Below are 15376 nucleotides of genomic sequence, written 5' to 3'. Positions count from 1 at the left end.
ATATATTTGTAAAAAAAAAAAAAAAAAACTAAAATTTTATGTACCTACTAAACCTTGAGATATTTATTGTTTTATATTTACAAAAGATGGCAGATTTTAAAAATATTAAATTATTAATTGTTTTCTAAAATAAAATTTTTAGTCGTTGATGTACAAAAATTTTGTATTAAAATTTTTTTAGATAAATCAAGATTTTGTAATTTAAAGAAAGTATATGTAAAGATAAATTTATCTAGCAATTGTCTAATTAGATGAAGCTGAGTGTTATTAATACTTTTTGGAGAGTGAATAAAACTCTCTAATTATTATTATTAAGAGAAAATATAATTATTTGGTTTTATATGTATGTCGTTTTGTGATTTTTGTTCTTTATGTCATTAAATTTCAATCTTAGTAACGTATTTTCCCATTTTTAATAATTTATACATCTTTTAATTATAATTTTGATATAAAAATACATATCACTGTTTCGATGGTTTCACGCTAGATTGACAGACACAAAATTGCCTTCCATGTTTATACCTGCAACCCACTTGGACCTAGAAGATTTCTTACATCTTATTACAATTTTGACAAGTGAAACATCACATCCTAGTTAATAATTACGTATCAAAGATTAAGAATTTGAACAATTAGTAAGACGAAGGATCTTTGTTCCAAGACAAGTATGCTGGATCCCCTAAAGGCCTGCACAGATCACCAAAACTAAATATAATTAGCTTCACTTCAATTCATTGACCCAAACTCTTAAACTTTAACTGAATCTGCACATTAACTAGACACCTTGGCCTGAGGAGATACACAAGGATGAAAGCTGTAGCAAGAAACAGGCATATCCCACCAACTGTGATGTAAATTTTTCCCAAGAAATCGTTCTTTCCGCCGATCCAAGTTGTTGTAGATATCACTAAATTCTTTTTCCCATCGAAAGAATAGGTGTTGTAGTTATTTTCTATCACTACTGTTATCTTGTCATTGGCTTCGAGATCAGTCTCGATCCTCCCGTAGAGTTTCCGAAAATTGGGCAATGCTGCTGTTCGCATCCAAACAAGAAGATCTTCTTGTTCACTCAACTGCAGATAAGATAGGAAAATATGGGCATATAGATAAAGATAGGAGGAGGTAAGGGGGGAAAGTTCTCACTTAAAGTTAAAAAACATGATTTAACTTTTTAAAAATAAATCAAATTTGCCTCCCTTTCATCCCCTCTCTCCATTGAATCACTGGAATCGCCAATAAGTATGAGGTGAAGTTGGACTAACGGGTATGCTCTCGTTGAGTTTTGCTCCCCCAATAAGGCCTCGAGTTTGGAAGTTTTTCGGATATACATTGGATCCGAATTTATGGGTTCTGTCGCTTTTCCATGCGATGTCTTTCTTGTTGATTGGTATGGCATTCCCATTTATTGAAATGGCGTATGTGTCATTGAATAAACTCCATGCCACTAGACCACAAGGAACAATGGGCTTGCGATCATCACTGAAAGCTTCTGGCTCACATGTCTTTGTCTTTTGCTCATATTCTGGGCTCTTGTACTGCTCATCGCTTCTACTTTTTACATATCTGCATCAACAATAGGAAATTTAACTCGAAAGGAGAGTTAAAATAGTTGAAATAAATGAAACAAACAACTTTACGAACCGGCGATGGTTCTGATAGAAATCATCCAGCTGATAGTACACAAAAATTGGCTGCTTCATCTTCTTTGGAACCTGGAGACAATTGACGATTCAAGCACTTAATTCAACCAGAGAATAACAGAACAAAAAGGGATTAAAAAGGCTATTAAAGCACAAAAATGAGGCTAACAATCAAGGTCCTGGTACAGGTTTTGTTCGTTCTGGCATCCTGGATATGTCCAATCCTCTCGAGATGTGCAGCTTCATCATCATTGACATTTGAAGAAATGCAAATCTCATCGTATCTGTCTACAATTTCGACAACCTACAAATATGTTAAACAAACAAATAGTCAGCCATAGGCATCAAATATATCTGAAAATTGTCACCAAGAATCAGGATGACCTCTATAACGAAATATGTTTGAAATTCTATGCCCAACTTTTCAAAACTTCTAGTCTCATCACCAAAAATCTATAGAATCACCATTCAAGCTGATTCATACTACAATAATCATCACCATTCTATATGACAGAGAGACCAACAGATTTGTATGCATGACTTTCCCATTTAACTTACTCACGATATCAGTAGCAAACCAACATGAAATCGAATAGGGCGGCTCGATTCTAGTTGAACTAGATTTAGACTAAAATTACAGTAGATTAGGACAGGACCAGAAGGAACAGCTGCATCACAAAAACTAAGCGGAAATCAAAATCCTGGTTCCGTCCCTACTCAATATTGAAGTATAGCAGTCAATTTAAGATATAAATAGAATATTTACGCCATCAGATGCGGACAAAGAGGAGAGGCCGATTGGAATAAAGGTAATGCCAATAAAGATGAAAGTTGATATAACCTGAATCGAATAAAAAGATACAACAATTAGCTAATTAATCAACAATTTTAATGGAAATGCATAAGAAGACAATAAACTTAGATAAAGTACTGAAAATCTTACCAGTCCTGGAGTTAGAATCGGCTTGCATGCAGGAAGTTCTTGCTGGGTAAACCTAGAATCTGAAAAAAAAAAATGGAATTTTAAAAAAATCGCAGATAAATTCAAGAAAAAAAATTAGTAAATAGATTATCAAAATCCCACATAAAATACAACGCACGGATTATAAAATTCCATTCTAAAAAATGAAAAACAAATAAATTTACATCTAGGTTTCTTGGATTTCTTGGAAGATGATTGGGAGGCTCCTTCTCCAGAGCTCATCGCGCAAATTATAAACAAACAGAAATCACCCTTTTATGCAATCGGTTATAAAATGCGCATAACTCTTCTAAATTGTGTGATTTCGGGAAGGGAAGGAAAATTTCCAGCATCTGATTGCATGGATTACGCTTCAGTTTCCTTTATCGTTTCGTTTCATTTTTCAATTTTTCAAGTAGAGATATTTTTGAAATTAAAGTATTTAATCCGAAAATAAAAGGTCGTTGGAGAATGAAACGCGGGTGATAACTGAAAATCTGAAAATATTCTTTTAAAAAAAACTGAAAATATGTTTTTTTTAAAAAAAATCTGTAAATATATATTTTTATTGGCTTTTGTGATATAAATTAATAAAGAAATGTATGTTAAGTGATATTGTGATTCAATGGTGGGAATTTTTTTGGCAATACTTATTTTTATTTTATGTATTATATAATAATAATCTATACTTCTCCTGGCTAAAAAAATTATGAATTTTAGCAAATTTATTTGAAACACAAATCTAAAATTTGGAACCATGCATCAAATCAATAATTAAAGAACTAGTCATAATTTTTGAATATACCAAAAACAACGTATACAAGCACCATTTGGGACGACTGATAAAGTTTGATATATTTGTTTCATCTCGCATTTGACTCGATTCTTATAGCAGTTAGAGTTAAAAATAATTATATTACTTATATCTTTCGAATCATTTCTCTTATTTTAAGATCTTTCAAAGCGTTGGCTGCGTTGCAAATATGTAATCCAGAATTAATTCTGAAGATATTATGTTGCACTTGTGCTACTCAATCACCTATCCCCAAGTGTGTATATTTCTAGCTGTACAATCTAGTTTTGGAAGGGCATATGAAATACACGATCCACGTAAAACCATTAACAAACAGATTAGGGGACTTATAACATGCATCGTCATATACCTATTAATCATCTAAACAAAGAATAATTTATTTTTTAGAGGGACTCGTATATCAAATTACGTGAGACGAATCAATCCGATTTATACTTAAAATAAAAATTAATATTTTTTTTTCGTAAGATCGTCTCATGTGAGTTTTTGTGCAAAATAAAATACAACGTGTATTATATCCTATTAATTATTTGTCTATTTCATTTATACTCAATTTTCTTAATCCATTTGGTACACAAATTCCTCTCATAAAATTAAAGGAAATTGAGAAAGTGAATACCATCTCTCAATTATAGGATTTTTAACGGGAAAATAAACTCTAGATTCATATGCATATTTGGACGGTCTTATCCTGCCATGTATGTCTTTTTATCTTTATCTTATAAATAAAAAAAAGGGGAGACTACTCTTAATACATAAAAAGATGTTACGCTTTTCAAGATCGACAGGTCAACATGATATTGTCACGAATGATCTTCTAATAATACAATGATTTAATCATTTACTTCGTTGTTTTCAACGGTGACAATTAACAAACGATGTCACGCATAGAACTTTGACTATTAGTATTTACTATGTTTGATTAATTTAAGTAATTTTTTTTCAAGAATGTTAATATATATAATTTTGATATGTTATTCAACAATTGTACTATTTTTGCGATCGCTAATAATGTCGTACTCATATATTAAATGTGTTTGAATCATATCAAAATTTTATATATCTCATTGACAAATTTGGTATATTTCATGTCAAATCTACGTCGCCGTAAACAAAGAGACCAAAATTACTATTTTCCCAAACGTAAATCGAGTCGAACTAGGTTGAAATAGGTACGATACACCCCAACCCCATATTAATCTTCAAGAATGTCTGAGGCCTACGAGAGGGTGCGGGGCGGAAGGCTCGCCTTCAAAGGGGGCGAACTCGCCACCCGAGACAAAGCCATAGACAAGAAGAAAAAGAAGAAGAAGAACGACAAGAAGAGTCTGGTCGACGACTCAGTATCGTCTGATGACCCGAATTTGAATGTCTTGGATCCGGGTCCCGATGCGGGGGAGGTTTACACCATAGACGCGGCGAAGAAGATGAAGTACGATGAACTGTTCCCCGTCGAATGTAAGAAATTCGGGTACGACCCTAATGCCAAATCCAAGTCCGTTGAGGAGGCCCTCGACGATCGCGTGAAGAAGAAGGCCGACCGCTATTGTAAATGAGTGGAAACATTCTCCCTTTGATGTGGCAGCTTTTTTCGATCTTTTCGATAGGTTACGTTAAAGCACTTTTAGGGTTTTTGTTATTTTCTTCCGGTAAAGATTGCGGTTTTTTTTTGTTAGGGTTCAGTTGGTCTGATAGTGAATATTTACCCCATGAGAATGTAAAATTGAGTTACTCTGCATTTCATGTTTGATTTCTGTTTCTTGCTTAGATTTTCAAAGAAACTCGTAGTTTTATTGTAACCTAACATAGATTTTTGTCTCTTGTTGTTGAAGTATTTTCCTTTATGGTTTACATTTTCTTTAGTTTTGGACATCAATGCTAATTGAGTCGTATTTCTTGTTTGATCGATGCCTTTGGACAAAAAAGAGTTGTGCTTTAGCTTTTAGCTTGGCAATCATAGTATGATCTTGTATCTACAGGATGGAAAATCAGCTGATCAAATCAAATTAAATAATTGTGTGTGAATCTGAGTGTGGACTTGAAAGTTATGGGGATAGAAAATGTCATGGAGCTTTTAGTTAATTGTTTGGGCCGTATAGCTTTACAGAGAGTTCAAGCTAGCATTTATTTATCATTTCAGATTGATATGAATTTCAGTAATGTACTTTAAATTTGTTCTTTAGCAAGCCATTCAGGACTTTGAGAATTGATGTTAGATATTGTGTGCTGATTTGGAACTCACTCTGGCTACTGGGACTGAAATTCTACTTATTGCTTTTTACAGGGGGCGAAAAAGAGTGCAAAAAGTCTTTTGAGAGTGCTCTGACTGATGATCTCAAAGGCTGTGATCTAGAAGCTTGTATTTCCTTGTATGTCCTAGGGTGTTGTAACCTTAAGTTTTGCTTCTGAATCATTTCTCGGTGGTTTGGTTAGTTTTATGAGGTATATCTGGTGCTGTTAGATTGAAAAATGTAGTGTTTACTTGAAGTGATTCATTTTATTGCGCTGCAACACGCTTGTATTGAAATTAGGGTCAATTAGCTGCAGGTCTTTTTATAAAGTAGGATTTATAACGCTTGATCCTGTGGAATTTTCAAGACTTTGAGGTAGTGATATATTAATTATCACTTAAAAGTGTCTATAATCGTTGACAGTTCTCGACACACTTGATCCATACTCATCCTCTCCCTTGGAAGTTCAGCTAAACATGTTACCCAATTAAAGCATATGGATCAAGCACCTCATTTGTCTAGTTGTTAGATTACTTACTCCTCCATCCTGTGTTAGTCATTCATGTTGCTTCTGCACGCAAAGCTGTGTTGTCCGAAATGTACATATGCCCTTTTGGTATTGTCATCTGTACAAATTGGCGTGGATTCAATCAAATTCTCTTGAAATGAACTGTCCGTGGGCCTTTTCCAGTGAAAATCTCCAGCAAGATGATCCCAAAACTGTAAACATCTCCCAGAAATGACGCCTGCTCCGTGATGCCATACTTTGCAAGGCAATTTGATTTGCATATTTAAACTCAGCTGACTGCTATAATATATCGTTACATGAAATAGTTCTTTCATTGGGTGATCCTTCTTCTTTAGAATTGACTTCTATTTAGAATTGTATCGTTGCTTATGTACTTTGAGTCTTTTTAAGTGTATGAATTACTATTGCATTTTCATTTCACTGGTTGTATCATTGATATAAAACGCCTCATTGTTCACATAACAGAGAGGAAGGAATTTGTCCCAACTTTTTATGGCCTTTTACTCCCCCTCTCTTGGTTTTTTGAAATAAAGCAGACTCGATGTTGCCTCTCTCATTCACGTATTCTGTTCGATATCTGTTGCACCAAGTTCTTGAGCCGCGGAACAACAAAATTATCAAAAATTAGCCTCAGTTAGTCTATATATCCGGCGCTTTTTACTTTGCTCAGTGGTATAATTCCTCTGTACAAAATGTAGCATGTAATAATAGAACCTAACTCAAAAATCTAGTCAACATTCTTTGCAGCTATTCGAAGCCAGTTCGGTCATGTTAAACATTGAAAAGTTCCAAAGATTGAAGGTTTCCGATAATAACTGTACCTCTATGTATTCCCTCATATTGTTTGATATTTAACAGAATCTTGATCAAGCTGTCACGCCCCGAGACGGGGTTCGGTTGACACCGGCGTTGCTCTCAAATTTACATTCGAAAAAACAAGCCTCAGAAGTACAGAATTCAGAAACCAGTCTTTTATTCATAATACTGAATATTCAATGTCTGATACAACTACATTAATAACGTTTTACAGCGGAAATTTAAAACCAGAAATACAATGTCTGAACAGATGCAGCGGAATATAAAATATAAATAAGAACTGAGAACAACGATCTTCATCACCAGCCCCAAAATTGAATCTGCTCTTCTTCTTCTAACTTTTCTTCCTCGTTCTTATCTGAGATGGGTTTGGTGGGTGAATGATATGGTTGTCACTCAGTAAGCAGGGGCGGGAATAACTCCCAGTTTTCGAAATCCCATTTTACAGAAACAGTAACACAATAACATATAGAAAATTCTTATTTCGGAACAGAAGTCAGAATTCAGAAATCACAAGTTTCAGAACAGAAATCAGAAATAGTAAGCACTGAGCACGTTAGTGAATTTCATGGCTAAACTGATATCAGTCCCCTATATGTTCTCTCCTCTAAGGGGTGAGGCCAGAATCAGAATCAGAATTCAGAAATGTTCAGAATATATATTCCTACCATTAGTTCACTAGGGAGTTTCAGTGCTTCAAAATCAGATATCATAAATCAATATAAAATATGCTTTAAAACAAATATTATCAAATTGATTTCAAGATATTTATACATAAGCCCACTTACAGTAATTTGCTAGAGTTCGGTTGAAGTCTACTGGAAATCTGGTTGTTCTCGCTACTGGATTTTACAGCTCAACAAGGCACTCTCTTAGCTCGAAAATTTAAGTAATACTCTCAAGATTTGTGTAACACCAAATCAGAGACTTGAGGGTGTTATTTATAGGCCAAAATCTGACTGTTAGCCTCCCTATTAATGACCATAATCTGCCATTAACAGCCTTTATTCCGTGTTAATGCTTCAGTTACAAGTCTAAGCTGAATCAGTAACTGTCTGCTGGAATTCGCTCTTCTGCTGCTGGATTCTATTCTGCTGGAAAAATACCAACTTCTGAAATAATAGCTTCTGCTGGAAATCCGTCTGCCGGAAAATATCATCTTCTGAATTATTGCCTGCTGCTGGAATTGTTAGCTTCTGCTGAAATTTTCCATTGCTATTGAATATGGCTAGTTGCTGCGAGAATGCTAGCTGCTGGAAATTCGGGTTCTCACATCCCTCCCTCCTTATGAGAAGTTTCGCCCTCGAAACTTGGTTATACATGATTCTCAAAAAGATGAGGGTATTGTGCTCGCATATTTTCTTCCAATTCCCAAGTAGCTTCTCTTTCAGTGTGATTGGACCATTGTACTTTGACATATGGAATAGTTCGTCGTCTCAGTACTTGGTCTTTGAAATCCACAATTCGAATCGGAATTTCTTCATACTTCAGCTCTTCATTTAGATTTCTTTCTACCAGAAGTGGTCCAGCTTCCAGAATGTGACTTGGATCAGAAATATACCTCCTCAGCTGCGAGACGTGGAATACATTGTGAATTCTGGCCATGTCGGGTGGAAGTGTTAATCTATAAGCAAGAGTTCCCACTTTCTCAAGAATTTCAAATGGTCCGACTTATCTGGGATTCAGTTTCCCAGCCTTATTGAATCGGATTACACCCTTCATGGGTGATACTTTCACATAAGCTTTTTCTCCAGCTTCAAATTCTACGGGTTTTCTTTTCAGGTTAGCCCAACTTTTCTGTCGATCTTGTGCAGCTTTTAGTCGCTCTTTGATCATAGCGACTTTATCCACTGTTTCTTGGATAGTTCGGGTCCAACGATGGCTTTTTTCCCTACTTCATCTCAATACAGTGGTGATCGACATTTTCGTCCATATAGAGCTTCGTATGGTGCCATTCCAATGCTGCTGTGGTAACTATTATTGTATGCGAACTCGATTAAGGGCAGATGTTCGCTCCAATTACCACTGAAGTCTAGAGCACAAGCTCTCATCATATCCTCAAGAGTTTGAATTGTCCTCTCTGTTTGGCCGTCGGTCTGAGGGTGATAAGCCGTACTAAGCGTAACTTTAGTCCCCATAGCTTGTTGAAAGCTCTTCCAAAAACGGGACGTAAATCTAGGATTTCTGTCGGAAAGTATGCTAGCTGGAACTCCATGAAATCGTACGATCTCATTCATGTACAATGTGGTTAGCTTGTCCAAATTATAGTTCATGCGAACAGGTAAGAAATGCGCAGATTTTGTGAGTCTATCTACGATTACCCATATTCCGTCATGACCTTGTCTCGACTTTGGTAAACCAAATACAAAATCCATGGAAATATGTTCACATTTCCATTCCGGGATTTCTAATGGTTGAAGAAGTCCACCAGGTCTTTGGTGTTCTGATTTGACTTGCTGGCACACGTGACACTTAGAAACAAACATTGCCACGTCTTTCTTCATTCCATTCCACCAGAAAGTTTTCTTCAAATCTCTGTACATCTTGGTACTGCAAGGATGAACTGAAAATTTTGACTTATGTGCTTCAGACATTACTTCTTGTCGAAGGTTATCGATGTCTGGTACACACAATCGTCCTTTCATCCACAAGATTCCTTTGTTGTCGGTCTCGAAATCTGGTGATTTCCCTTCTTTGGCCTGCTCTTTCAGTTTCACCAAAGCGGAATCTCTCTCTTGACTTATCTTGATTGTCTCTCTAAGACAAGGTTGTGCTGAAAGCGATGCTAGGATCACCTTACTCGTATCCTTTCTGCTTAAAGCATCTGCTACCTTGTTGGCTTTGCCTGGGTGGTAGCTTATCGTCAAGTCGTAATCTTTCATGAGTTCAATCCACCGTCTTTGTCTCATATTTATTTCCTTTTGAGTGAACATATACTTGAAACTTTGGTGATCAATGAAAATCTCACACTTGGCTCCATAAAGATAATACCTCCAAATTTTTCGCGCGAACCCCACTGCAGCTAGTTAGAGCTCATGTGTTGGGTAATTCTGTTCATACGGCTTCAACTGTCTTGACGCGTATGCAATCACCTTTCCCTCTTGCATTAGTACACATCCTAAGCCTCCTTTAGATGCATCACTGTAGATGGTGAAGTCTTTGCCGTCGGTTGGCAATACCAACACCGGAGTGGAGGTAAGCTTCTTCTTCAAAGTCTCAAAACTTTGCTCACATTCTTCACTCCATTGAAATTTAGAGTTCTTCTGTGTGAGCTTGGTGAGAGGTATGGCTATTGAAGAAAATCCTTCAACAAATTTCCGGTAATAGCCCGCTAATCCCAAGAAACTTCTAATTTCTGTCACATTCTTTGGTCTAGGCTAATCTGAGATTGCCTCTACTTTCTTAGGGTCCACAGATACTCCTGCTGCTGAGATTACGTGCCCCAAGAATGTGACGCTCTTTAGCCAAAATTCGCATTTCTTGAACTTGGCGTAAAGTTCCTTTTCTCTCAGCGTCTGGAGGGTGAGGCGAAGATGTTCTTTGTGGTCTTCCTCGTTTGAAGAATACACTAGAATGTCGTTGATGAATACGACCACAAACCTATCAAGGTAAGGTTTGAAGGCTTTATTCATGAGGTCCATGAATGCTGCGGGGGCATTGGTCAGTCCAAACGACATTACCGTAAACTCGTAATGGCCATATCTTGTCTTGAAAGCTGTTTTAAGAATATCTTCTGCTTTGACCTTCAATTGATGGTATCCTGACCTCAGATCGAGTTTTGAAAAGACCTTGGCTCCTTTCAATTGGTCGAAAAGGTCATCTATCCTCGGGAGAGGTATTTATTCTTGATTGTGATCTTATTCAGTTCTCTGTAATCGATACACAATCTCATGCTTCCGTCCTTCTTCTTTACGAACAGAACAGGAGCTCCCCACGGGGATGCGCTTGGTCGGATTTGCTTCTTATCCAACAACTCTTGAAGTTGCTCTTTGAGTTCTTTTAATTCTGCTGGGGCCATTCTGTATGGTGCTTTTGAGATCGGTGCAACCCCAGGAATCAAGTTGATCTCAAACTCCACTTCACGATCGGGGATTGTGCCCGGGAGTTCTTCAGGAAAGACATCCGGAAACTCTTGTACTACCGGAATCTCTTCTAGTGCAAGTGCAGCTTCTTGTTTTACCTCGCTCAACATGGCTAGGTAAACTTCTTCTCCACTTTTCATGGCTTTCCAAGTTTGAGAAGCAGAAAGAAGAGTCTTTCGTTCTTTTGTCTTGCCATGAAATAAAATTTTCTCTTGGTGTGGAGCTTGGATGGTTACCGTCTTTCCATGACAGTCTACTAAAGCATGATTCTTGGCTAACCAATCCATTCCAAGAATTACATCGAATTCCACCATGTTCAGTTGGATTAGGTTTGCCTTGAAATTCTGATTATCTATGAGAACACCAATATCCCGATATAGAGTGCGAGTTTCTAAAATCCGATTTGCAGGAGTTGCTACTCTATATGGTTCTTCTAAATTATCAGGCTTAGTTCCTAACTTCTTGGCAAATCTTTTAGACATGAATGAATGCGTAGCACCACAATCAAATAATACATAAGCAGGCATATTATTGATTTGAATGGTACCTGCTATGACATCATTTGAGTTGTCAGCCTCTTCTTGAGTGAGAACATAGACTCGAGCATTTGGCTTGGTCTCTTTAGGCTTATTTGGTGTTGTTCCACCTGCTGGACCATTCCTTGGATCCGGAAGAGGGCATTGAGCAATGCGATGGTCCATCTTTCCACAACGGAAACAAGCTCCAGAATTCCTACGACATTCACCAGTGTGAGTGAATCCACAAGTTTGGCACCTGACTCCCTCTTTGCTTGATTGAGAAGGAGTGGTTCCTTTAGCTGGAGAACTGGTGAATTGGTTACTTGAAAACCTAGGCCTCTTGAATTGTTGGCCCGATTGGTTCTGACTTGACTGAGGACGTTTGAGTTTGTTATCACTTTCTCGTCTCTTAATGTCATTCTCAGCCCTGATTGCGGCTCCCATTAACTCATCAAAACTGTTGGGCTCGATAACCGCAAGTGCAGATTGAATACGGCTGTTCAATCCTTTCTTGAAGCGATGCATCTTCAAGGCCTCGTCTCCCATGATGGTTGGGGAGTAAGTTCCCAATGAATGGAACTTGGATGAATACTCCACCACTGTCATGTTTGGTTCTTGAACCAAGCTTTCAAATTCTGACAGCTTCTGTACTCGAACTGCTGTCGGAAAGCACTGCCTCAGGAATGCCTCTCGGAACCTTTTCCAGGTAATAGGTCCAGTCCCTAACATAGCTGGTGAGATTCCTTCCCATCATTTGGCGGCTCTATCCACAAGAAAAGGTGTAATCACATCTACCTTGATATCTTGTGGAACCTCAAGTAGTCGAAGATGGTTCTCCACCTCCTTCATCCAATTTTGTCCGACCTCGGGATCGGAACTTCCATCAAAGTTTGGGACTCTTGCTCTTCGGAGAGCCTCATAGTGCTGCTTTGTCCCATTCTGAGCTGGAGGTGGTGGCGGTGGCTGGTTAGCATTTGGGTTAACAAACCCTTGTAGCATGGTTGCCACAATCGTGGCTATAGCCATCAAATCAACCTGACTGAGGCCAATTGCTGGTGGTTGTTGTTGTTGTGCATTTTCATCATTGCGGTTGTTGTTACGGTTGTTGTAACGAGGGTTGCGATTGTTTCTTACTGGTCTTCCGTCCATATCCTACAAATATGAAAGTTCTAAGGTTTTGGCGGAATATGAACTAAACAAAAGAATCAAATGATTGAGTAATTGCTCAAAATTAAACATGAAACCAATGGATAAAAATAAATTTTATTGATTTCCCAAAAAAAAATGCAATTACAATAGAACTTCGAAAATGAAAACAAAAATGCAAATGGAACAAGTGGTATTACAAAGAACTACTACTGATAGTCTAGTCTATCACTTCTCCCAAATCTAAATCCATAGGATCCTCTTCGACTTCTATTTCTTCTTCGGGATCCTCTTCAGGTTCTTTTTCATGATTGGCTATTACTGCTTGCAGATGTTCAATATGACCGTGCCGAACTGCATTCTGGTCACTAAGAACTTCAACAGTGCTCTGCAACTCATGAATATGAGCATTAGTCTGCTCACTATACTGGTTATGCTGGTGCACAAGTTGATGATTTTGATCCTTAAGAACTTGGATCTTCTCAACCAAGTTATCACGTAACTCGATTAACTCTGCAACAGTCTCTTGGAAAGTTTCAAATTCTTCTTGAGCCTTCATATTTCTCTCTTATGCTTCATGTAGATAGTGGGCATATCGTTGAACAGCACTTCTTAAGTGTTCTGCTTTACGCTGTAACTCATCTTTGTCCAGCTCTAAGCAATAGTTATGTTTCTTGAGTTTTTCTAGCTTCCTTTCTAAGCTCTTAATGTAGCTATTCTGGTAAACCATATCCTACATTCCAAAACACGAAAGTGAAGGTTCAGAAATGATTTCAAGAGTATAGGTCGAGTTATAGACAACTACTGGAATGAACAAAATCAGTACAGTCTATAACAAGTAATAGAAGAAAATAGTTCAAACGAAGGATTTTGTGGTTCGTCGGCGGTGCTAGAATGAAAGTTTGGTTCTAGGTTAGGTTCTCCTCGTCGAGAGCTTTCCAACGAATACTTTTCATAGTAAAAATTCCTCCTGGATCAAAAGTTATGGCCGTTTGAAGTTTGCGCGAAAAACACCTCAACTATCATGCCACTTTGCGAAGTCTACTGCATGCTCCTGCTGGAATTCCCTATCTACTGCAACTCTGATGCTACTGCAATCAGTCTGCTGCTTTTCCAGCACTGTCTGCTGCTTTCCAGCACTGTTAGAACCAGTCTGCTGCATTCCGGCCAGAATCAGAATCACTTCTGCATTCAAATCTACTGGTACTCATCTACTTGTTCTGGTTTCATCCTACTGTTTTTCGTCTACTGGTTTTAGTCTACTGTAATTTTTTTTTTCTACTTATTTCAGTAGCCTATTACAGTAGCTTATTTTCAGTAGTCTATTACAGTAGTTTATTTTCAGTAACTTTCAGAACTTATTTTCAGAAGTCTATAAGAACTCATTATTTCTAGTTCCTCCTCCCCAGATTATGAAACCCGGTTTTGCTCTGATACCACTTAAATGTCACGCCCCGAGACGGGATTTGGTTGACACTGGCGTTGCTCTCAAATTTACATTCGAAAACAACAAGCCTCAGANTCCCGTCTCGGGGCGTGACATTTAAGTGGTATCAGAGCAAAACCGGGTTTCATAATCTGGGGAGGAGGANTAACAGAAATCATAAATAGTAAGCACTGAGCACGTTAGTGAATTTCATTTATAAACTGATATCAATCCCCTATATGTTCTCTCCTCTAAGGGGTGAGGCCAGAATCAGAATCAGAATCAGAATTCAGAAATGTTCAGAATATATATTCCTACCATTAGTTCACTAGGGAGTTTCAGTGCTTCAAAATCAGATATCATAAATCAATATAAAATATGCTTTAAAACAGATATTATCAAATTGATTTCAAGATATTTATACATAAGCCCACTTACAGTAATTTGCTAGAGTTTCGGTTGAAGTCTACTGGAAATCTGGTCTCGCTACTGGATTTTACAGCTCAACAAGGCACTTTCTTAGCTTGAAAATTTAAGTAATACTCTCAAGATTTGTGTAACACCAAATCAGAGACTTGAGGGTGTTATTTATAGGCCAAAATCTAACTGTTAGCCTCTCTATTAATGACCATAATCTGCCATTAACAGCCTTTATTGCGTGTTAATGCTTCAGTTACAAGTCTAAGCTGAATCAGTAACTGTCTGCTGGAATTCGCTCTTCTGCTGCTGGATTCTGTCTGCTGGATTCTATTCTGCTGGCTGGAATAGTTCTTCTGAAATAATAGCTTCTGCTGTAAATCCGTCTGCTGGAAAATATCATCTTCTGAATTATTGACTGCTGCTGGAATAGTTAGCTTCTGCTGAAATTTTCCATTGCTATTTAATATGGCTAGTTGCTGCGAGAATGCTAGCTGCTGGAAATTCGGGTTCTCACACAAGCCATCTGGCTAAACAGAATTGCCAAGCGTTCCAAATTTTACCAACTAGTCTATCTGCTTCACCTTATTTTTACTGTGCAGTCATAAAATCTTAGCTCATAATGAATTTTTTCCCTAGTCATCATGCATATTGGTATCTTACACTAGTTGTTTTCACTTTTCAGGTTGATTGTTTGTTCCAGTAATGTGCAACATTTGTACACCAAATGGGCTCCTAGATATGGAGGAATCTTCTGGTAGAAACACGGAAACCACGTTTATAAGTCGCTAACAAA

At 37.4% G+C, this 15376-nt stretch overlaps 2 protein-coding genes across 4 annotated transcripts; one reads left to right on the top strand and one right to left on the bottom strand.

Annotated features, from left to right (window-relative positions):
- Window positions 1–449: 449 nt before the first annotated feature.
- On the bottom strand, window positions 450–3055 carry LOC140965231 (ALA-interacting subunit 3-like). Its single transcript, XM_073425369.1, has 8 exons — window positions 2787–3055; window positions 2584–2642; window positions 2407–2481; window positions 1810–1944; window positions 1642–1712; window positions 1263–1563; window positions 784–1073; window positions 450–687 (listed from the first exon to the last, which is right to left on the bottom strand). Exons 1-8 carry the CDS (start codon window positions 2842–2844, stop codon window positions 633–635), a joined length of 1044 nt encoding a protein of 347 aa, XP_073281470.1. The 5' UTR covers window positions 2845–3055; the 3' UTR covers window positions 450–632.
- Window positions 3056–4549: 1494 nt separating this feature from the next.
- Window positions 4550–5992, top strand: LOC140964004 (uncharacterized). 3 transcript variants are annotated; one of them, XM_073423482.1, is made up of 2 exons: window positions 4550–4963; window positions 5700–5992. In XM_073423482.1, the coding sequence occupies exons 1-2, from the start codon at window positions 4624–4626 to the stop codon at window positions 5822–5824; spliced, it is 465 nt and encodes a 154-aa protein (XP_073279583.1). In that variant the 5' UTR covers window positions 4550–4623; the 3' UTR covers window positions 5825–5992. The 3 variants fall into 3 exon arrangements, 1 of the variants encoding a protein (XP_073279583.1); XR_012172797.1 differs by having other exon boundaries at window positions 4556–5064; XR_012172796.1 differs by having other exon boundaries at window positions 4559–5022.
- The last annotated feature ends 9384 nt before the right edge of the window (window positions 5993–15376 follow it).

Source organism: Primulina huaijiensis, chromosome 18 (assembly GCF_012295235.1).
Source record: "Primulina huaijiensis isolate GDHJ02 chromosome 18, ASM1229523v2, whole genome shotgun sequence".
Taxonomy (NCBI): Eukaryota; Viridiplantae; Streptophyta; class Magnoliopsida; order Lamiales; family Gesneriaceae; genus Primulina; species Primulina huaijiensis.
The sequence above is the reverse complement of the archived record's forward strand: the minus strand, read 5'-3'. Positions and strand labels throughout refer to the sequence as shown.